The sequence below is a fragment of the Alosa sapidissima genome, chromosome 6, assembly GCF_018492685.1.
Source record: "Alosa sapidissima isolate fAloSap1 chromosome 6, fAloSap1.pri, whole genome shotgun sequence".
Lineage (NCBI taxonomy): Eukaryota > Metazoa > Chordata > Actinopteri > Clupeiformes > Clupeidae > Alosa > Alosa sapidissima.
Genome location: NC_055962.1, coordinates 2,008,760 through 2,031,630, shown reverse-complemented (window position 1 = coordinate 2,031,630; position 22,871 = coordinate 2,008,760). Strand labels below are relative to the sequence as shown.

Genomic DNA, 22,871 nt, shown 5'->3' with positions numbered 1-22,871 from the left:
TTTCTCTTTTAGTGAAGTTAACCACATTTTGAAGTACAAATCAAGGGAATAGGGAACAGTGACTACGAGATAGAAAGCGACTCTGAAGTAGTCCACCTTCCTTAGCCCCCAAACCCCAAATTAGGGAATTTGATTCAGATAGAGAAAGCCTCTCAATCAAGTCAACCCTCTCGTACATCCTAAACCCGTTGAAAAGGGGCCCTCGCATTAGAAACACACCTCTTTTACCCTGTGATATTATCTGTGTTAAATGGAGCACCTTTATACACCAGTGTAGACAAAACGCATACCTCCTCTTTTACCCTGTGAAATCCTCACAGTCCAAAGACGAGCGCACCCACACTAACAGGAGTAGCGATCTCTACTGTGTTACGGGAGCCCCGTAGACACCAGAGTGGACACAAAACGCAACAAGGCCGATGATTGTTTGGATAGGCTGCTACACACAAGTGGGCATGCTTTTTAATCGCATAGACTACAACTACCAAGTTGGAATCAAAGCGCATCGATTCCCCTCTCACATACCCTATACATGCACTTCAAACAAACAAGTGTCGTGTAACAAATATGTGTAGGTCTACCTACAGCCCTGGATACATCTCTCAAAGTGATTTCTGGAATCTTTGGTTTAAATTGGGATGTAAATCATCATGGGGTGCTACATTGCAAATAGTTGACCGAAATTATTTACGTCAACGAATTTATGTAGTTGATTACGTTGACTAATCGTTCCAGCCCTACAATCCAGCGTTGGAGTGTTTTCAGTGGTACGCCAAAGTCACTTATGATTTTCTTTCTAGGCACCCCGATGAGTATCTGGCACCTTATCTCTACCTTCATGTTAGGGAAACGCTGGAGCAAAGCAACTTCTGCCCGATCTAAATGTGCTCGGAAATTCTGTCCAAGGTTTGCTTCCCGTAGGCTAGCTCACTTCGGATTTCAACCAGTCTGTTTAATGCCATGCCATACTTCACCGTAGCGCCAACTAAGTCACCAGCCAGTGACAGTACAGCATTACGTAAAATATCCATAATGGCAGCGCTCCTTTATAGCAAAGCTCCTTTATAAAACTAAAAGATATTTTAGCAACCGTCTCCTTTGAGTTTAGAAGAAGGTGCTCGTGACAGCTGGATTCTAAGAGTTTGTTACATGATTCAGTGCTTGGTTCGTTACAAAGTTTCATCAACGTTCTTGTAAGACATTCTTTTCCAAACGATTTACCAAATGAATTGGCAAATGGAAAGGCAAAAAAAATTGCAATTATATACATACGTATATATATATATATTTATATATATCGAGGGCTTGGAACCAGAGGTTGGCATTTGACAAACTTTACAGGAGAGTCAAAACAAAATTTTGACCACACTTCACTCAACTGTATTAACCTTCAACCACAACATTGCAACCACATACAAACTTTTATGAGTAAGTACTTAAGTGAACATATTATGGCATATTAACACGATGAACATATTCTAAAACCTTGTAAAATCTTGAAATATGGCAAAAACATCAAATACGCCTTTTTGGCACCAAACATTTCCAATTCTTCTAAAGAAAAATAGGGCGTATCTGCTGATCAATGCAGAAAGTATTGGTCAAAACACTGGTTAAAAACACTCTAACTTCATAACTTTTCATTTTATTTAAAATACTGTATACAAAGTCATTTCATTTCGTCATTTCAAACAGTGTAACATTTAATTTCAAACAGTTTAATTTAAATTTTTATTTATGAGTTTGCATTAATATATTTCATTTCAAACAGTTTAACATTTAATTTCAAACAGTTTAATTTCAGTTCTCTTGTTTATTACGCATTTCACTTTTAAGTTCACTTATCTGTTCACTCACTGCCCACTGTCAAAGTGTTATAGAACTCTGCATAACAGTGAGGAATACTCCCATTGGTGCACAGGGTGAGTAGCAGGTCTTTTTTCTTTAAGACACTGATCCCTGGAGGACTTTCATACATTGAGCTGGGGTGTGTGGTTCTGGTGCCTCTTGTTGCCTGTTGTGCCACCGTCAGTTTTCGGAAGGTTGGGGCAGTGAAATCATACTTTAAAGAAGATTGTTTTTGGTTCATCTTTCGTGTAGCGGAACCATTTAATCTTCTGCCAATGAACTGATTGTCCCTCCTCATCTTTTGTACTGTTTTTGAGTATGTGGTTGGAGAGGGACTTGAAGTCCAGAAAGTCTTTGTGTCCAAGTTCATTTACACTGTATGGGTCGTTCTTTCTTGCCATTCTCACAAGTGTGTAGTAGCCATCAGGGGACTAGATAGAAACTTTTTTTTCTTGCAGTTTCCACTGCAGCATGCACACCATCACACTCCATCTGGCTGTGACCAGACTCCATGTATTTATGGTCAATAGTGGAGAGGGGCAGTGAGCTGACAGCACACAGGCACATCGTGCTAAAGGCAGCATTCCTGTTCTGTCTACCACAAGTATCTGAATAAAGAACTGCATGTTTTACATGTGGACTAAGTTCTTGTAAACACATGTGCTATCTCTGAAGATCCACGGCTGCCTTCCCCCTCATGCCACATGTAACACTCGACATCTTTACTGTCTAATTCATACACAGTGAGGTTGTACGTACTTAGCTTGCGTGAGTAGAACAGGCTACTTACAGTACGTTGCTCCAGGGAGTGGTCAACACTTGTTCCAGGTCAAAAGTGACAGCCTTGTATGATTCATGCTCTTTTGCTTTCTTTTTATCATTTTCTTTTTGTTCTCTGGCCTGGGTCTTTCTTAACTGGTGGGCATCATACTCATCCTTTCATCCTCCATCCTCAACCTATGCTCACTCAGACGCGTTCCCAAATAAATGGAGTGGCATAACGTTCAAGTTAGATCTGCTGCAATGAAGATTGAGAGAAGACCTAAAAAGTATCGTCTCTAACATGCTGTTTTGACGTTGACATAGTTTGCAGTAAAGCTAACCACAATGTCGTGTATCGCAGAAAATGCTCGGCGGGCCGGATTAAGGTGCGTGGCGGGCCGGATCCAGTCTGTGGGCCGTAGTTTGCCCAACTTTGCCTTAACTGAAAATAGCTGTTAAGCTTATATCATTTTGATTTGTAAAAAATGGTACATGGAGCCATGCCTAAATTCTGTTCACTGCACATTATGTATTATAATATAATATGCAATATTCATTATTGAATGCTTAGCTGGAATGATGTTTTTTCCCCCATCATCCTATTTTTAAAGCAGGCCTACCTGTGGGCTTGCAATTGGTCTATGGGTTTTCTACAGGAAATTGCATGTTTGAACGGGCACTACACTAGTGGTTTAAATGAACGAAAATAGGGCCATGGGTAGACAATTATGTTTTCAAGAAAGCATCCCTAATCAGTGAAACATATATGTCCCTGTGTCTCCAGAATCGCCTTATGGCTATAGGACAGTTTTCACAGGGAGGGCATATTTCTGTGGGACTACATCAATCAGGTTTGCAACCACCGCAACTGCCATCACAGGTATGTCATCTGTGTGACTTTTGATTTGAGATGTAATTGTTTTTTTAACTCTATATGTATGCCTGTATATGTGGCCATGTGTGTGTGTATATGTTACCCTGTAAATTATTACTCCAACAGCCTCCACTGAATGCTCAAATGCTGGCTCAGCGGCAAAGGGAGCTCTACAGCTTCCAGCACAGACAACGACAGATTCTCCAGCAGAAAGTCATAATGATGAGCCAGAGCATGGCCCCAGGACTGGGGGTCCATCAAGTACCTAAAAGTCTTCAGCAGCAAGGGCCAGCCCAGGGCCAAGCGCAGAGCCAACATCAGCAGTTTGGTTACTTAACTAGATATAGCACTGCATCAAGTACCACCCCCACCTCTCCCAGTCATTTCAATCAGATGGGAGGGCCTCTGGACTTAAAGCTTCCTGGAAGGGTGACCTTGGAGAATCAGAGTATGATTGGAACTGTGCAAGGGCAGTTTGGAGCAGTAGTAAATTCCCCTGGACAATACGGTATGTTTCAGCTGCTTGAAGGACCAAATGAACTTTCTTCACATTATTTATTTTATTTTTTGCTTTGTTAATTGATTACAAAAATGGTGCTATGTTCCAAGTCCTGCTGATTTTTGCTTTTCTGTTTTGCTTTTAGGCATACTTCAACCAGGAGACTCATCTTTCCTACCTGAACTTAGTCCAACCAGCCATCTTCTGTCACCACAGAATACCTCACAGAATGCTTTGTTGCAACAGGCCCCACAGTCAACTATATACCAGTCACCTGACATTAATAAGAATTGGCAGCAAGCTGCAATAGGCAGTAACAGGTATTGAATCAAGCTTTTCTTATAGACAAGCCTGGCATGTCTGCAGTATGATGGAATTTAAATTATGAACCAACCCACATACAACATACTGACATTTTCCCCTCACCTGGTCCTTTTAATAAGTGATCCTGTGAGGGAAATTTGGTCTCTGCATTTAACCCAATCTGTGAATTAGTGAAAAACACACAGCGCACACAGTGAACACACAGTGAGGTGAAGCACACACTAACCCAGAGCAGTGAGCTGCCTGCTACAGCGGCGCTCGGGGAGCAGGGCACTTCAGCCTTGGATGTGGGGCATGGGAGAGCAGCAGGGGCGGATTAAGGTGGTCATGGGCCCCTAGGCTACATTTTCTGTGGGCCCCCCTTCCAAGGTAACATAGGCCTACAATTGAACCACCAGATAGGCCTACTCATACTGCAACGTTGGTAGGCCCTACAGCAACAGCTGAACACCAAACAGGCCTACTCACACCAGCAGCGTCCTTACAGAGAGCAGCAATTGAACCACCAACTCACACATAAGACAACATCCTTAAAGCAACAACTGACCTACTCACATCAGGCAGCATTCTTAAAATGCAGCAAAATACTCACAGACAAGACATTCTTGCTGACAACTTCCTTACAGCAACAACCATCACAAAACAAAAACCATAGCCTACTATTTGCTACACCAGCACAGTTAATTGACAACAAATGCAATAACCTAATGCCAGTAATGAATTAGCCAACATATTCCAAAGTTTTTCTTCATTGTTTGGTCAAATCCAATTCGCGCAGAATATCAGTCCTTTGGAAGCTGGTGTCAAAAACTCCGGCAACCAGGAGCATGTTTCTGCACTTTGTCCGCAAGGAAAATATTATATATATATTATTGTTCACTCATAGAACATTTATCTTCTTAAAATGCAACACCGATAGTGCATCAACGAACAAGCTTGGTAACGTCAATACACATAAGCGTAAAACTAAAGGGATCAGGGGGATTAATTGCCTAAATAATACAGGCTTAGCATCCAAGTTTTACTTTCAGCCTTCTACTTCATATGAAGCATATTCAAATTGCTCACGTTTTTTTCTCTCATGTTTCCTCGAAATGTGTCGTCTGAAATTCCAAAATGAATCTTTACTCACTGAAACAGTGACACCACATGGTCTACATTGTATCTAGTTGTTTTGTAGGAATAATACACTTGTATGACTTATCAGTTTCCTTTCTAAAATATTTAGCGAACTCCATCCCCATCAACGAACTTACAGACCAATATCTTTGAAATTTAACGGCCTTGGTTTTATTAGGAAGATGACAAAGATGAAAAATACAAAGGCCGGATGTCACAAGTAAGACCTACGCAACGCAGTTTGAATGAAGTTTCTACATTAAAGGTGCTCTAAGCGATGCTGGGCAACATCACTTTTGTTGACTTTCAAACAGAACAGAGAGCTAGCTCGCTACTTCCTCCCCCTCCCTCCCGTGCTGCTCCCGTGCAATTGAAACTCTTCTAAACGCGCATCTCGTCTCGTCATTTGCTGGAACAGTTTGTTATGTTTTCATGGGCTAGGTTTGCCCAGGTTGTTTTTGTTGCCATTCTTGGAGCCTGGTTTGTCCACAGAGATCGCTATTTTTTACAGTGTATTCAGGACACAGACAGCTAGCGCTTGGTTAGGTGATGTTTGCAGTAAGTGACATAAAATGTTTTAGCCTAAAAAACGCGTGGCATCGCTTACTGTAGAGCACCTTTAAACGGTTGAAGCTGCATTAACTGCGTTAGAAGAAGAAGCAGAAGAATAAGAAGCCTAGGAAGAACAGTACAGTGCATTTTTATGCACTGTAATAAGAAGCTTAAGAAGAACAGTACAGTGCATTTTTATGCACTGTAATAAGAAGCTTAGGAAAAACAGTAGTGCATTTTCATGCACTGTAATAAGAAGAAGACTTCGGATATCAGCATTTTCATGCACTGTAATAGTAATACATTTTATTTAAAGCACCTTTCATGACACCCAAGGTCACTTCACAAACAAAAAAGGTTGTTAAAATTAGTCATCTCATAAAAATAAAAATAAAAGTCAGTCAGTCAGACCATAAGCCATCTTGAAGAGATATATTTTAAGTCTGTTTTTAAAGTCAGTAATTGAGTCACAATGATGTAGTCTGGCAGTGAATTCCACAGCTTGGAGCCGATGTAGCTGAAAGCCCTCTCTCCCAGGGTGCTAAAGGTTCACACTAGGGACATACAGTAGGCCTGCTGAGGAGGATCTCAGTGAGTGTGCAGGGGTGTAAACTTTCATTAGGTCAGTGAGGTAGGTGGGGGTATAATTGTGTAGGGCCTTGTATGCCAGGAGGACTTTGAAACGTATTCTGTAGGCAACTGGAAGCCAGTGCAGTTGCATAAGCAATGGTGTTACATGGCTAGTGGATTTGGAGCATGTTATAATCCTCGCTGCAGAATTCTGAATGAGTTGGAGCCTGTGGAGTATCTTATTAGGGATTCCAGACCAGATGAAATTACAGTCAAAGCGAATGCAAAAAGATGACTGCAAACAGACATTATTAGATCCTTTATGGTACATAACATTATTCTGAGATTTTACTTTACTTTAACTGGTTAAGCACTGCTTGCCTAGCCTGACGAGCCAGACCCACATTAAAATGTAGGGTCTGGGCACTCACCGTTCGCAGTGCTCAGTCCGAGGGGCGGGATAATCGGTTGTCTTTCAAATTCCCTCTGCACGCAATTGGACAGCGCTATGAGTCCCATGCGTTTTCCCACCAGTGGAGCTAGTGGGCTAGTTCAAACTTAAAAAAAGCTTAACTCGTGTCACACTGTTCGCCAACAGCAACATCCAAATTCTTTGTTTTCAAGTAGCAGGGAATTCAAGCCAAACCATCAATCATTATGTTAAGCCCGCCTAACGACTCTATACACGTTTTGATTGGCCTGATAGAAGTTTAATTTTCCGAGCTCACAAGCCAACGGAGAGTTGCTAGACTAGCCCTGGAAGCAAATGTAATTTGCTGCCGCTAGGGTGCGTCTAGATTTCTAGGCTATGCTTGACCTGATAACATGGCACTGTTACATGGAATGCCAGCTGTTATTAATTTGTTATGTTATTTTTTTGTTAAGTATTTCTATTTTCCAAGTCTGTTTAACCAGGCTGGACAGAATGCCCCCCAGGCTTTTGGACAGCAGGGTCTATACAATAACATGAGTATAACTGTGTCCATGGCTGGTGCCTCGGAAGCTGTTGGATCAATACCTCCAATGGGTCCTCCTGTTGCTATGGGCAACAACAACCTCTGCAGTGTCAGCTCCATATGTAATGATCAGGTAAAGGAAATAGGAAAAAGGAAACAAATCATGTTGCTGGAGATTTCAATGTAATGCTGACTATGTTGAATATTCAGCGTGGTTACGTGTGCAGAACAATCTGATTAAAGCACCAATTGGAGTATTATCAAAAATTGTAATATTCTAGTTTACACACTAAATGAACAAGTAAAAATCCTATTTGAGAATAGCGTCCATGCGGTATGGAATGTGATAAAGTCCAACTGTAGGCTAATTGGAGTATTTAATCACATAAGACGCCATATTTAATCAGATCAAAATCAAATACTCCAGGTTATCTTCTCTGATTTCATAAAATTAGATTGTAACCGGAGTACTCAGTTTACGTAACATTTAGGCATCAGAGTATAACCGGACTGAAATCTGATTGTTTGTTTGCATGTAACCGCACTGACTGTAAAACCATGGACTTATTGAGTTATTGGGTATATTGGACTTATTGACTGATGCTGCATGTTCATATTTTTTCCCTTTAGGTACAGCAAGTCCAGGTGTTTGCTGATGTTCAGTGCACAGTAAATCTGGTAGGAAGTGAATCCTATCTCAGCCAGCCAGGTCCTATGGGAATCCATAAAGGGCAGAGTGGAGCCCAATCAGCCCAGACACAGCAGAAGAGTCTCCTACAGCAGCTCCTGACAGAGTGACTCCAGCACTATCATTGAGGATATGGTAGAGGAGCCTCTCAACACAGAGATATATCTTCCTCACCTTTGATTCCTTTTACAGTGTACCAGCAGGATTACTGAGTGTGGGGTTATGCTAAGGGGAGGTTCCCTTGGCAGTAAGGGTATCTTTGAGCCCAACTTCAAAATCAGTTTCTCTGTGGAGGAAGATCCAATTACAGACCAGCTTTATGTTTGAGGGACCTGCTACCTCTCCTTAGTTCTGCCTTCTCAGTCAATGTCTGAGTGGTACTACTTGGGGACCAGGGTAGCATCTGAATCCAGATGGGTCATTATTGAAAACTTTGGCCATTTTCTAGGAGGATTCATGAACGATGGCTTTGGCCAATTCTTGGGGATTGTGTTAATTTCTCATGCATTGAAGGCTTAGTTTCAGCTGGATCTGTGACACATGGCTCTCCTCTGCAGTGCCTGATGGGATTTTCCCAGTTTAATTTTAATATTATTTTAGGGCTGTTTAATTCATATCTGTCTGTTGTCAATGGCAGAACAATTTTCATAAGGATGGGATACTGCACTGGTTTTAAAAGTCTATGACTTTTCCTGGGAGAGTGCCCCCACCCCTCAGCAGCTGTGAAGAAGAGCTTTGCAGGCTCCTGTTGGCCTCTCAGTGCAGGTTGGCATTGTTGTACAGCACAGGCAAAGACATTCTCTTTTTACCTACCTACCTTAAAACAACTGTCACTTTTAAACCATCAATATTGTGGATTTCTTAAATCAGGTTTTCTATGCTATAAATGGGACATGTGCTTTTGTTATGTCAAATTTATGATTTCCCCTCAATGAAGTTATGTTTTACACAGAGAAAAAAAGTATGGAAATGTATGGAAATGTAACTTAACTAAATCTTGTCAGACGATATTCAGATAAAAAAAAAGATAATGTAATCAGAATATGGAAATATATCTAATCAAGTGTGTTAAGTAAATGTTACAATTCACCTTCAGTCCTTTAAAGCATCTCAAGGAAATATGCATCAATGTGATGCACCAAATACTATATTCCCAAGTGTAAAACATACATACAGTTCATTTTCTCTGGATCAGATGTGATAATATCACTGGTCATCCCACTAAAGGCTGCACACTACAGATTTTGACTGCTCATGTGACTACTGTGCTTCAGTCAGACACTGTCTATCAGCACTACATTTTTTTCTCTATATTATTCCGCTTCTAAGGATCCACAATTCCAATTAGTACAATATTTTCACATACCTCAAGGCTGGGAGAAACAGTGCATCTTACCAAGCAATAACCTTAGACAACCTTAGACAGGGTTTAGACAACAGATTCCTTAAATAATCTTGTTCATTGTGGTGTATCAGTATTTGACCCAGAGGAATTAAATGTTCAAGGGGAAAGCCGTTCCTATCAATGTCTATTTCTGCATACCAGTTTCTTCACAAAATGTGCAAATGTTACTCTAGGATGGCAGATCAACTTATTTTTTTATACTACTCAAATTTAGTCAATGTTGAGGATGTGTATGGCTTTTGGTGTGTGTACGTGTGTGTGTGTGCATGTGTGCGTGTTTGCATTTATTTCTATGCTGTGTATTCAAAGACTGGCTCAGAGGCCCTCTCTTCTGCCATTCCACAAGACATCCTCTTTGCAATTGGATAACAGTTTGGTATGGACTTGGTCATTTTGGTTACGTTAAGACATGTCTGGAAAAGCTGAATGTCTTCCTGTCCGTTTTGTGTGTTTAATTATGTGTTTTTTTTTTTTTTCGTTTTTTTTTTTTTGTAAGGGAGATGAGAACTTGTTTGAATTTGTGGATATGAGATACATTTGTTCAGGTCTGGAAATGGTTCGTTGCTAATGCGTAATAGCAAGAATTTTGCAAGATGGACAGGAGGAATGTCATACAGTATACTGTATAAACACTATTGTGTTTTTGTTTTGTTTATCTTTCCAAGAAATGGTGAAGTCAGTGGGTTCCTGAGCCTGTTTTTAACTGAATAATTAACCTATGATTTTTCAAAGATTAATAGATGGATAAATATACACACATAAAAAAGGAAGCCACAAAAATTAACAGAATGCTTGTGACTAGTGTTTTGCTTGTTTGTTGACCAACTGATGTTACCTTTAAAACATTTTTTAAATGTTGCTAAGATGGGGTTGTAACATTTCTGCTGTGCCTCTCTGGGAACTGGCTTTCCTGTTTTGAGAGTTGATATGATTACATCTTGTGTAGTTGTTGATTGGATTTATCCATTTTAGTCTGGTAACAAGCCCCCTTTTCCCACTGTATTGGACATAGGTTTATGCCAAATATCTAGCACTGTTTTACTATTCCTGTTAACAATGATTTAGTCTATCATGCAAGTGATTCAGTGGCGATGGTTTGCATTCAGTACAGCACAGACATACAAAGAAATTTGAAACTTTGCTCAACCAGTTAGCATGTATATAACAGATGATGTGAGTATATATCTGTTAAGAATCAATTGTATGTAGTGCTTCAAGTTTGTGGTCATAACTCACTTCCATTTTTCTTTTATTCTCTTGTGTTTGTTTTTAGTTGTGTGTTTGTTGTCTGTCTGTGTGGGAGAGAAATAGATACTGTATATCTGATGTTATAATTGGATGTCCAGTTGTTGTTTTTTTTTTTTTTTTCGTTTTTTTTTTTTCAAACTGCCTACATTTTTCCTGTGGGTGATCAGATTGCTCTACACATGAGAGAATGGTTTAAGCGACTGCTGAATGTGATATTGCTGAGAGAAGAGCAGCAAGGACTGGCTTTTGTACGGGTTAATTTTAAAAGGCCATATTATTTAATTTCTCTGTTGTGAAAGCTTAAACAAATATGAAAAGGTGGAACCTTGTTTTGTTTTTTTTTTTTACAGAACACTACCACGTGCTTTAGCAAACTGTTATTGGTTACCTGGTATGTCTTTCCATGAGCCAGTGCTGTTTGAGAAGTAAAGACCAAAGCTTCATGATGTTCAAAGCCTCATGCCATATGCAAGCCTCATATTTCTGGATGAGACAAATTTAGGATTGATTTCCTTTGACAACTGTCCTTTACCCTACATGGATATACACTACTATTGTCCAGCTTTTGCATTGTAGACTTGTTTTCATTTCTCTGCATTCTCCTAACATTTCCTGCTGACATACTGGACATAGTTGCCTCTCACCCTCTCTGCTATGTATGAGCCCGATTGGCCTGTCCATTGTAGACTTGGGCCTAGATGTTTTAAAAATGACCGCCAAATTACCGCCTGTTTCTGTTAAAAGCAGGTGTAATCCAAATTGCTGTTAAATGCGTCAATTAGAGAAACTTTCAGAGACAGTATTCAGGGCATCACTTTTCTTCATTGTACTATGTCAAAATAAACCTTAACTTTTGTTTGCCTTTCTAATATCATATTTTCACTTCACTTCACAACATCCACTTCCCAATCTGCTAAACTAGCGTCATAGCCTACGTGCAGTAAATAGTTCAAGTATTTTTTTAAGTGGATTAGTAGAACTACTAGGCCTATTCTGTATGTCACTGCTCGTTGACAACTTCTTATCATGGACGATCGCTAAACTTTGATTCTTTTTAATGTTGCAATCGGTTACATCCATTCAATTATGCTTGTGTTTCAGCTGTGGGCACACAATTTGCATTGTAAAGGAGGTGGGGACGGGTGGTGATGAGCGCTGTTTACTTAATGAAGTGAAGTGGAGCTTAGTAAATTCCATACAATATGGCAAAGTACATTTCCCCTTCCTATTTGTCCTGCTGACATACTGGACTTTGCCTCTCACTGTCTCTGTAAGCCCCTTTTTTCACCCTTTTTTCAAGCCAACATGTCATGTTTACTGGGCAGAAATTTAACTAATGGTTTACAAAAAGTGAAATCTATGCTATGCACCTTCAACAAAGCATTTCTTTTGACACTTTATTCTTATTTAATTCTTAAGATTAGTAATTGACAGTTAATATCATTATTTTTAGAAATTGTTCGTCAGTTCTTTACACCAAATTTGAAGTGCCTCGTGTGTGTGTGTGTGTGTGTGTGTGTGTTTTTATTTATTTTTTTTCATAGAGGACTTCTCACTCTTCAATGATAAAGTACTATAATGACAATTTTCTTATATCAACCTTTGTAAAACATAATTGCTGTATTTTGCATAAATTTTGTACTCGGTAATATCCAGGAATTTGCAAGAAATACAATCTAGTTTTGCACTTTATATCAGATAATAATGTTGAGGGGCCATTGGTTGTAAAAAAAAAACAGTTCTAGATCATGGTGGAAAAGAAATCCCATAGATGTAATTTAATGTATGTTTTAAATACTTAATAATCAGTAAGACAATAGAACTTACAATTCTCAGGTTCATCAGAGAGAACTTAGCCATAGTCCCTTTACATGAATAGAGACTTGTCCTGTTACATTCTCATGGTTTCTCAGTATTCTGCACTGCAGATTCTCTGAAAACTATGCCTATGTATTCTTCAGGTGTTTCTTGCCTCTTCCCTCAAATCTGTCCCACTAGTAGTGTTTCTGATTCAGCCTTTCAGTACATTCCTCATTGTCATGTACTATCTACTTTACCATGAAGCAAGTCTTATAATGTAGATAAATGGAGGAGTTGTATACAATGATGTGTACAAATGTGCATTGAAAGAGACATATTGTGCTTTCAGGCAGACATACAGATTAACAAGTAATATTTAATTGCATACCGTTTCCAATCGGTTTGGTGTTGTATAAATCACATCTTCACTGTCTGAAAACATGAGTATCATTTAACCTGAGATGTTGACTAATGTGTTGCCTTACACATAATTATAGCTTGTTTTTGTCAGCCAGGGGTTGAATGCTTATCTCTTCCCATTTTAATGGTAGTGCTCCTTAGAAACAAGGTTCCACTTTTTCCATGTAAAAGTAATATAAAGAATATGTGTGTGTGTTTGTGTGTATTACTTTACTCATTTTGTCCAGTTTTGTATATCATACTTGTTACTTCTTCTGGAAAGGCATCAGTGCAGCTGCGTGGGACAATATGAATGAAGATGTTTTTTTTGTTTGTTTTTTTAAAGACTGCATGTTTCTCTCTCCATGACTCACATGGAGATTCTTAATTTTCATTGGATGTTTTAGACAATCAGTCACATACTGGGTCCAGCACCTGCGGGATTATCCTGAAGGCTAAAAAACTGTTTTTCATCTACTGAAACAGTCTTATTTTTTAAGTCCATGTAATGGAATTATATGGCTACTCAAACTGAAATAGATCAATTTTACTCATGTACACATACACACCTTGTGCATATAGCCTTTTTGTTGCTTTTCCAAGGTGAACATGCTGACCTTGAAGGAAATGATGATGCTTTGACTAACAGAATCTCTATAACATCCATGAATGTGAGAATGCAACACATTGCAATAAAAGCACCATTCAAAACAATATCCACAAAAATCATCCAGTACATGCCAGTTGTGTTTGTGTATTTGCAAAAAGAGGCAGACAGACGGATGACAATGTTGGTGTGTGTGTGTGTATGTACATATGTTTGTATATGTGTTTGTGTCTGTTTGCTTGTGTGTATGTATATGTGTGTATGTATTTGTATAGCTCTAGAAAAAAATGAGACCACTGCAAAATTATTTTCTCTCGGTTTCTCTGATGTTACTATTCATAGATATGTGTCAAAATAACACAGATGCGGTGTTTTCAGACCTCAAATAATGCAAAGAAAACAAGTTCTTCTGTATACTATATTGTCATAGCCTACATCAGAATGAGCATCAAGTGGCTGAAAAGCAATCATTTTCTAACTTATACCCAACTGCTGCATCTGCTTTGCACTGCTTGAAGTCTGATTATAACTTCACCATAGGCAGGAGTGGCCACATGCATTTCCTCAGGTTCCACTGATACCTCTGCTTCTCCAAAGGATCAAACAGAGGGCCGGATGGTGATATTGATAGCCCCTGGATTGTCACAACTCATTTTGATTCCCAGAGGTGGTATGTTTAGCGGTAGACTGGGCCCTCTTGGAAGTGAGTGGGAAGATCAGGGCACCTCCCATCCTAGGTCAGCCTCTAATGGCCTGGCTCCTGAGAGGCAATACCTAGAGAGATGGGGTTTCTCTGCGGACATTATTACGACCATTCAAGGGGTCAGAGCGGCTTCCACAGTGTCCTCATATATGTTCTCGGAATGGTGTGACTCTCGTGATGAGCCACTGAAATGTCCCATCTCTCTTATCACGTCTTCTGCAGTCTATACTGAATGCAGGCATAGCTGCATCCACCATCAAAGTAAATGTTGCTGCTATTTCAGCATGCCATGAAACGGGGGGCACCAGTGTTTTCACCAGGCCACATTGGGTAACGGCACCGCAAGGGGACCTTTCTGTAGTTTTTGATGGTCATATTCAAGTATAAATACAAGCAATTCTGAAAGAAGTTTTACTAATTTGAAAGTATCATTTCAAATTATTCAATAAATTTAAACTACAACCCCAACACAGAAAAAGATGCCTATGCCGTAGACCCTAATGCACTTCCTTACTGTAATAGATGCTGGGTTTTGAACTGAGCACAGTTGAATATTTGGACACCATTGTTGGAGAATTTGATAGTGAAGTCAAGTCAGCTCAGGGCACAAGAGTTCCGCACAAGTCTCAGAGCATAAAATCCGACCCGACTTTGCGTTCAAGTCATTTTTCCTCTATCAGAGGTCGGAATTTCCGAATATCCGACGTGGCATTAAGGTAGCATAAGGTGCAAAACTGTCTCCCAAGCCCCTCCCCCGAGATACCTGTGCACGACTGTAGGCTAGTGTCATTATCCACAGCAACCGGAAATCAGGGAAATAAATCAGTGTCATGGAACACACGGACGTAAGAACAATTCTAGCCAGATATTACAGTAGCCTACTTTATATGTTTAGCAAAAACGTTTAAAAAGATGTTTCTGTTTATTTAGCTATATTCAACTTTGGATACAACGATGTTTCTGAAAGTACCGTTTACTTCTATAGCCTAATTGGTTCCCAAAGACTGGGTCGCGACCCACAGATGTGTCGCAGGAGATTTTATTTGGGTCGTCAGCATTCGGTCCTCACAGTTTACGTTGTGTAATAACTTATACCAGAGACTTTCTAAAGAGGAGACACAGCACTCAAAGAATTTCCCAGAGAAATGTATGGGGTTAGTTTGTAATGCAAACATGGCAGTCGTCTACACATATTCCGCCCCTTCTGCCGCCAAAAGTTGGTATGTAAATATATCATAAAACAATTCATTTGTCTTTACTGAGACATGGCTGGACCTTCTCTGCCATCCTACCCGAGGGCCTCTACATTCATCGACAGGACAGAACTACAGACTCGGGGAAGAACAGAGGAGGTGGCGTGTGCATCCTAATCAACAAGCTGTGGATGTGCAAACATCATTGTCGGTGTGCTCTCCTGACCTCGAACATCCAATGGTCAAGTGCAGGCCTTTTTATCTACCCAGAATTATCTGCAATTTTTTTTGTCGCCGTTTACATTCCACTGTAAGCTGACACCAGATGGACGATCTATATGAAATCATTGATCGGCAGGAAACTTTGCATCCGGAGGCTGCTTTCATTGTAGCTGGCAACTTCAACAACGCCAACCTCAAGAAAGTCTAACCGAAGTACCATCAGCACGTTAACTTTCCAACTGGAGGTGAAAACATCCTGGATCACACCGTACAGTCATGCCTACAAAGCCCGCCCCCGCCCAGCCTTTGGCAAATCTGATCATTCCTCTGTCCTAATGCCAGCTTATAGGCAGAAGCTGAAACAGGAGCCGCCTGTGATTCGCTCAGTACAGTGCTGGACAGATCATTCAGATGCTACAGTGGGTATCAGTTAAGTTTGGACATTTCCTGCATGAATTACGCACGAATCGCGTACCATATTCTCGACAGAAATGGCACAAACTGCAGTTGATCCAAACAACCACCAGGTGGCACTTGGGAGTTCTGCCACTACTATTTTTAATGCGACTTGACTTACTGCTTCCATGACGCATCCAGTTTCCAAGTCAGTCCAACTCAGAGACAGTTGAGCCAAACATATGATAATACAATAGCGTGAGTTTATATATATTATACCCTATTTGTCACAGTTACTTATAGATTTGATAGTGTAACGATAGCGCATGAGACACTTGGAGACTGGACACCAGAAACGGATGGGTTATGTCAAAGACGTACCCTATTTTCCGCTATAATCAATGGAACTGGTGCAGCGAAGATTCTGAAAAAAATGCCTTTTCATTTTGTTTAACCCAAGTCAGTAGAACAGTCAGAGACAGTTGAGCCATTTGTCACTTCGTTCACATGGAGTTGACAGACTAATAAGAATGCACAGGACTGCGACGAGGGCAAGCAGGGTTCGATTCCTGAAGTATGCCAGGGCGGATAAGCATAGTTGTAAAGGGCATGAATTAAAAAGGCAAAAAAACGTCCTTTGCCGAACCCAAAATTTAAATAAGAATTCTATCTTACCAAAACAACTCTAAATATCAGAGTGGGATATTGTAGAAATTTAACTTATATTGCAACCACAACATGCCTGCTTGCCAACGTTCAAACGACAACGAAAAAGATATCAAAGCACTTTTTGCGTTTGAATGTAGCACGAAAAAATTTTTAAACAGCTGGGACAAATGATTTAGCAGCTAATTGATTATAGCCTACACCAGCAATTGTTGAACATTTACCTGTACAAGAACATTGACAGTAGCCCAGCCAAACAAGCAGATGTTGCGAAAGACGCAATCAATCAGAAATAAATAATGCTATCTGCAGCGCTTTATTTAACAAACTGCAAGCAACAAGAGGGTTGAGTCTGAACGACACTGAGTTTTTGAAGTTTTAGAAATATTTTCGTAATAAAAATGGTCATTTAACCAATTAAGGCTGAAAACATGTATGTATGAGTATAAGTATATATACTCTTTTGATTCCCGTGAGGGAAATTTGGTCTCTGCATTTATCCCAATCCGTGAATTAGTGAAACACACTCAGCACACAGTGAACACACAGTGAGGTGAAGCACACACTAATCTCGGCGCAATGAGCTGCCTGCAACAACAGCGGCGCTCGGGGAGCAGTGAGGGGTTAGGTGCCTTGCTCAAGGGCACTTCAGCCATGCCTACTGGTCGGGGTTCGAACCGGCAACCCTCCGGTTACAAGTCTGAAGCGCTAACCAGTAGGCCACGGCTGCCCCCCATGTAGGCTACATCCAACCCAGCAGAAGACTATTATATTGGCATATCATTGAACACCATTCATACATTGTATTCTGCACAGTCTCTACACGTGGAGCGCTATGTGTCTACTGTAAATCATTCAAATCATGTGTGAAAGTCATTAGGATGGAAGCGCTAATGTGTCTATTAAGCTCATTAGCCTACTTTGAAGTCGGGAAAGTGCTTCAGAGAAAACGTGTTTATTGAAATAATGAACATTCTACATTTAAAGCACGTTGAATCCCTGGGAAGATCTGTGTGTTGTGCGGAGAAATTCGTTGATCTTGTTGATTCAGTCCTTCATGTCACTCCTCCCCATAGCAGGAAACTTTGGTTGCAGTGTTGAGACCACAAAGTTTTTCACATTATGCGGCAGTGCTCACTTGCCCTTCGGTCCATCCTAGTTGGTGATTTTGCTCCAGGCTTTATAGTGTTCCTCTAGTCTGGGCTTCGATGAAACGATACATTCGCTGCAAGGCCAAACCCAAGAGCAGAGATGATCTCTGCAATAAAGTAATTCTGGAGGTACAAACTCTCCCAGCTCCTGCTTCCATTTTACATTGACTTGACATTTTTTTAATTGAATTTTTGCAACGTTCTCCTAATGTGCCATTAGCACGAAAAAGAACATTATCGCGAAATGCATTCACACTTCAATCAAGAATCGAACTTTGGTCGTCTGCGTTATACTCGCCTGTTATGCTACTAGGCCACTGAAAGGGGTGTAAAAGTGACAGTGAGATAGGGAGGCTCTTTTCCATGCACTGTAGCTACAGAAGGCTATAGGCCTACTTTAAGTAAAGAATCTATAAAAAGCCTATAATATAACAGAAAATAATAATAGAAAATTCTGCTTGGCTATGTCTGGTCCTTTCACTCTCGTTCGCTAACATAAGCAACATATTGTAACTTTAACCAATGATTTAAGCTCACATTTAAACCGTAGGCTACACTCAAATGGCCGCCTATGTCCTATGTCTCCAATGGATAACATGGCAAAGTTCTCTGAAGCACTTTCCTGACTTTATATTTCTCTAATATATTATAGGCTATCTCTATCGTAGTCATATAGTCTAGTTGTAATGGGCATGAATAAAAACGGCAAAAAACAATTGGCGATTGGATTGACAATTCCTTCTCTGTTTTGTCGGTTTGTGCCAGATTTGTGCTCACATTTTTCTGTACGGAGCTCCAGGATCGGCCACTCCTCCATTTTTTGCTCGCATGCATTTTTCCGACACTTGGCTGCAAGCCCCCCTCCCCCACCCCCTTCTTTCACAAGCAGTGCAGCTTTCTGAAGCGGTACTTTCTGAAGCTAATGTAACAACAAATACCACCAATATTGTTGTGTGGCAATAAAAGTAGCCAAGGTTTGCGCAAGTAGCCTAAATATATAAATTAATTAATCCTTAACGTGAAAAAGCTTAGCGTAGCTTACCCGACAAACACGGGACGTCCCCCGGACCTTATGCCGACATTCATGACGTCCCCGATTGGTCCCGAACGTCATGTTCTCTAGCGGACGTTCCGGTGACCTTATTGATGCTCATAGACGCACAACTTCATAAACTGGGAAAAGGGTTGTTAACGTTAAACTCAATGTATGTGCTACATAATTCAGCATGTCTGGTGAATTATGTAGCACATACATTTTGAGTTTAACGTTAATGTATAGCCTAACGTTACAAACTAGGGAAGGGATTTTATCAAAATGTTAGCTGATGTGATGCTTGGTGTAACGTTAGCAAAGTCGCTGTTCTTATAGCTTCTAGCTTAGCCTATACAATGCACATTTCTTCAGATAACTGTCATTACGTGATGCATGTAACATGCTCTAAATAGGCAGTAGTTTATTTAACGTAGTCACGTACTTATTATCTGTTTTATTTTCAGAAACACACACACGGCCGAATTGGGACTGAACCGGCTTTTGGAGCTGAATACGATGCAATAAAACTAGATAAATGTTAAAAACAGACCACGTAGCATTTGTTTAGGGTTGTCTAGCAAAAGAAGTGACTACTTAATTTGTAAAGCAAAATAATCTAGCTCTACGTTGCAGAAGAATTAAGGATAGGCTACTGCTTCTTCATGACTTGTTTAAATGTCATTGTAATTTATTTGACGCATGCTCGCTTTTAAAAGTGTCACGCATAGCTGTCCCCGATGTTACAGCAGCTCCTTGTGGAAACAGCAAAGAGTGCACATATCCGATGAGATTTCTAACGAGGAGCAGAAGCTCTCTGCCTCACCAGAGCCTTTTAATAAAACAATGATATAGAACATCTGGAATCTATTTATTTAATCTTAAAGTTGGCTACAAAGAGCATTCATAGCCTAGAGAAAACAATACATTTTTATTTATCTGCAATGTTCCAGGAAGATAGGCTTACATTTATAGGCTGTCCCTGTTTGATCACAGGTCATAGAAAACGAGTGGATATAACGTCAATACATTCTAGTTATGTTTCATGTACTTTATTTCATGTTGAGTTTTGCTTCCCAGCATGCATTGCGATTCATTTAGTATTTTTGGCTATTATTAGTTTTTAATATTTTGAAACAATATGATTTGAACAATTTATCTTAGGCTAGCCTAGGCCTACTCTGATGATATTTTGAACAATATGCTACGGGATATGCCCATTAAAACGTCGTATTAGTTTATTAAGAAAATGACACCGTAGATGTGAAAGCATCACATCCTAGCCCGGTATAAATGTCCATGTCTACTCATCATTAGTGTAGGCTAATGCATTCTGAGGATGTGATTTCATGTGTGAAAACATGAGGTGACTGAAGTTGATTTTGTTGTAGAACAAGTCATTAATGCGTGTTCATGTTCCGTCTACCTCTCTCCTAGCAACGCTGAGTCTTACAGGATGTAATACCATACCAAATCGCGCTTCATGTTTTTTTTGTTTTTTTTACCATCGCGGAAATATAAACGTCACGCGCATAACGTCGCGGTGACCATTACAGGACGTCCTCTCAAAGTCTCGCGGACGTCTTTTAGACCTCTCGAACAGAGGTCCGCGGGACGTAAAGGGAACCCTACACAATGTCGAGGAGGTGACGTTCGCCAGGGGACCTTCAGGGGACGTCACCAGGACTTTATTTTGTTTACTGGGTAATGCCCCAAAACGGCAACAAGTCGTTTTACTCCCCGTATGCGGTCATTATAAAGAAAGTTTAACGTGTCCCAAAAACAGCTATCAATTAATCACCAAACGTCTTATAAACAAGTCTTATAAACAACACCTTGAAAAAAAAAAATGATAAAAATAGCCCTAGGCCTAATAGGCCTAATGGTTGGAATGCGATCTACGGTACGATACGAATAACGGTCTCCGTTATTTTAAGATCATTTGATGACCTTTCACCCTTTTGCGCGAAGTCAACCGCACCACAGCCTATCCCAAAGACGTGCGAGTTGAAGCAACAGGTTTACTGAAGGCCATGTCTGAACCAAATTTCAGATTTATCGCTGAGATGGCGCACAAAATCTTGTTATATCTCGCCCCCCCCCCCCCCCCGAACACGATGCTACGATCAGAGGACATGGACCTGTGCAACTTGTAAATTCAGTGTAAATTCAGTGTACATGCATTGAAAATTTGCGCTCAGAGACAGAATTCATGGCACTTTAACGGGTGCGCTGAAATCTCTCGACCCGGAGGATTCTACTTTTTTGGATGTGTCCAAAGTGAAACCTTTACTGGACCTTTCTAATACTGTCATTGTGGAGTCAGAATATGCAGTGGCTCGTCGGTTCTTAAATGAGCACATGAAGGTCTCGCCCCCACCTGACGGGGGTAAATGGACAATGAAAAAAGTTCTAAAACAATTTCACAAACCTCTCGAAGCAATGCCGAGCGTGATGACAGCACTGAAACACGCTTTTGGTGCAAGCACTGCACTCTGTGAGAACTCTTTTTCCACACTAAAGAACATTCTTACAGATCATCGTCTCAGCATGCTTCATCGACGAAAGGCCAATTTAATTAAGTTGGCATTTGAAAAGGACTTAACAAAGAAATTCAGAGAGGAGTGGAAGGACTAACCTGACCCTAGCCAGATGAATGTCGTTCCGCTTAGCTCCGCCTAGCTTCACCATGAGCTTCACTCACATCCATCTGGGACCTCTTCCATTGAGAGTGATTTCTCCAACCAACTTTATGGTTTAGCCAATCAGGACGCAGGGCGGGAGTTTCATAGATGTGACATAGCGTAGAAGCGACTGTGAGTCTGTTATTAGCGTCACGGGTTGGCTTCGATGTGAGTGGTTGAAGTAGCCCCAGATAGCAAACATACACTGGGACGGAACTGGGCCACACCTACCACAACGTCCGGCACGGATCTGCATAATGGACCTGATCCGGCGTCCAAACGCACATCGGTCCAAAATTGGTCTGGATCCGTTTGACGTTTGTAGGCTATGAATTCAAAGTTCATTTGGGAGGTAATTGAGCTTAATGTTATAGGCTACCATAGGCCTACGATGATTTAGGCTGTTTTTAAGATGATGCGTTTCAAGAGGCGCTCCTCTCTTTATTTTCTGTAAACCGTTCTGCGCAATGGTAGGCTAGTTGTCCATGACTTACCTGTTTCAATACCAAATCAAATCTGTTATACGTGAAGACCTGCATGAATTCATTAAATGTTCATTTGGAAGATAATTAAGAAAATGTTACATGATTAGATTTATTTATTTTGTGCCTACCTTTTCAAAGTAGGCTCTGCTTTTCTGCTTTTTATCTCTGTTGGTTTATTCAGAGACAACAATAAGCAAACGAGCGATTGATAACTTTACTGTAAGGTTATACTATTATTTTCCAGCAATATAGGCTAGGCTACTAGCTTAGCTTGAGCAAAACAGCCATCACAATAACTAGCCTATTTTGGTAACAGCTAACGAGTGTAATTGTGACTTAACCTATTTTCAAAAAGGAATAAATGGCTCATGTTTATTTTGTGTTGTTTCAGATTGACCATGGAGATGACTGAGGAAGACAGCCTGAATATCGATGGGAACAGTGGAATTAACACGACTTAAACTTGGGTCTGGGATTGTCTGGGATTGCACTTCTACAGCCAGGTTGTTGAATAAAAAAAATAATAAGACACTTATGTGTAAAGTTTTTTTACCCCCCTTGTGTTTGTAGCCTAGCTTATGTTTATCAGTTGAGCTGTTGGGAAAACGTTACGAACTTTAGCCTGGGTGAACCTATAACGAACCTGTTAGCAAATGTGTAGCAAACAGATTTTTCAGGATAATTAGCCCT

General features: G+C 40.3%; 1 protein-coding gene across 3 annotated transcripts in view; it reads left to right on the top strand.

Moving 5' to 3' along the window:
• The window catches only part of ncoa1 (nuclear receptor coactivator 1), a 159,222-nt gene extending 145,464 nt beyond the window's left edge, over nt 1-13,758 (top strand). For all 3 annotated transcript variants that reach the window (XM_042094295.1, XM_042094296.1, XM_042094294.1), the window contains exons 16-20: nt 3,395-3,490; nt 3,611-3,992; nt 4,129-4,303; nt 7,451-7,637; nt 8,135-13,758. In XM_042094295.1, coding sequence (XP_041950229.1) covers nt 3,395-3,490; nt 3,611-3,992; nt 4,129-4,303; nt 7,451-7,637; nt 8,135-8,302 — 1,008 coding nt within the window. In that variant the 3' untranslated portion in view covers nt 8,303-13,758. The remainder of the gene's footprint in view (nt 1-3,394; nt 3,491-3,610; nt 3,993-4,128; nt 4,304-7,450; nt 7,638-8,134) is intronic.
• The last annotated feature ends 9,113 nt before the right edge of the window (nt 13,759-22,871 follow it).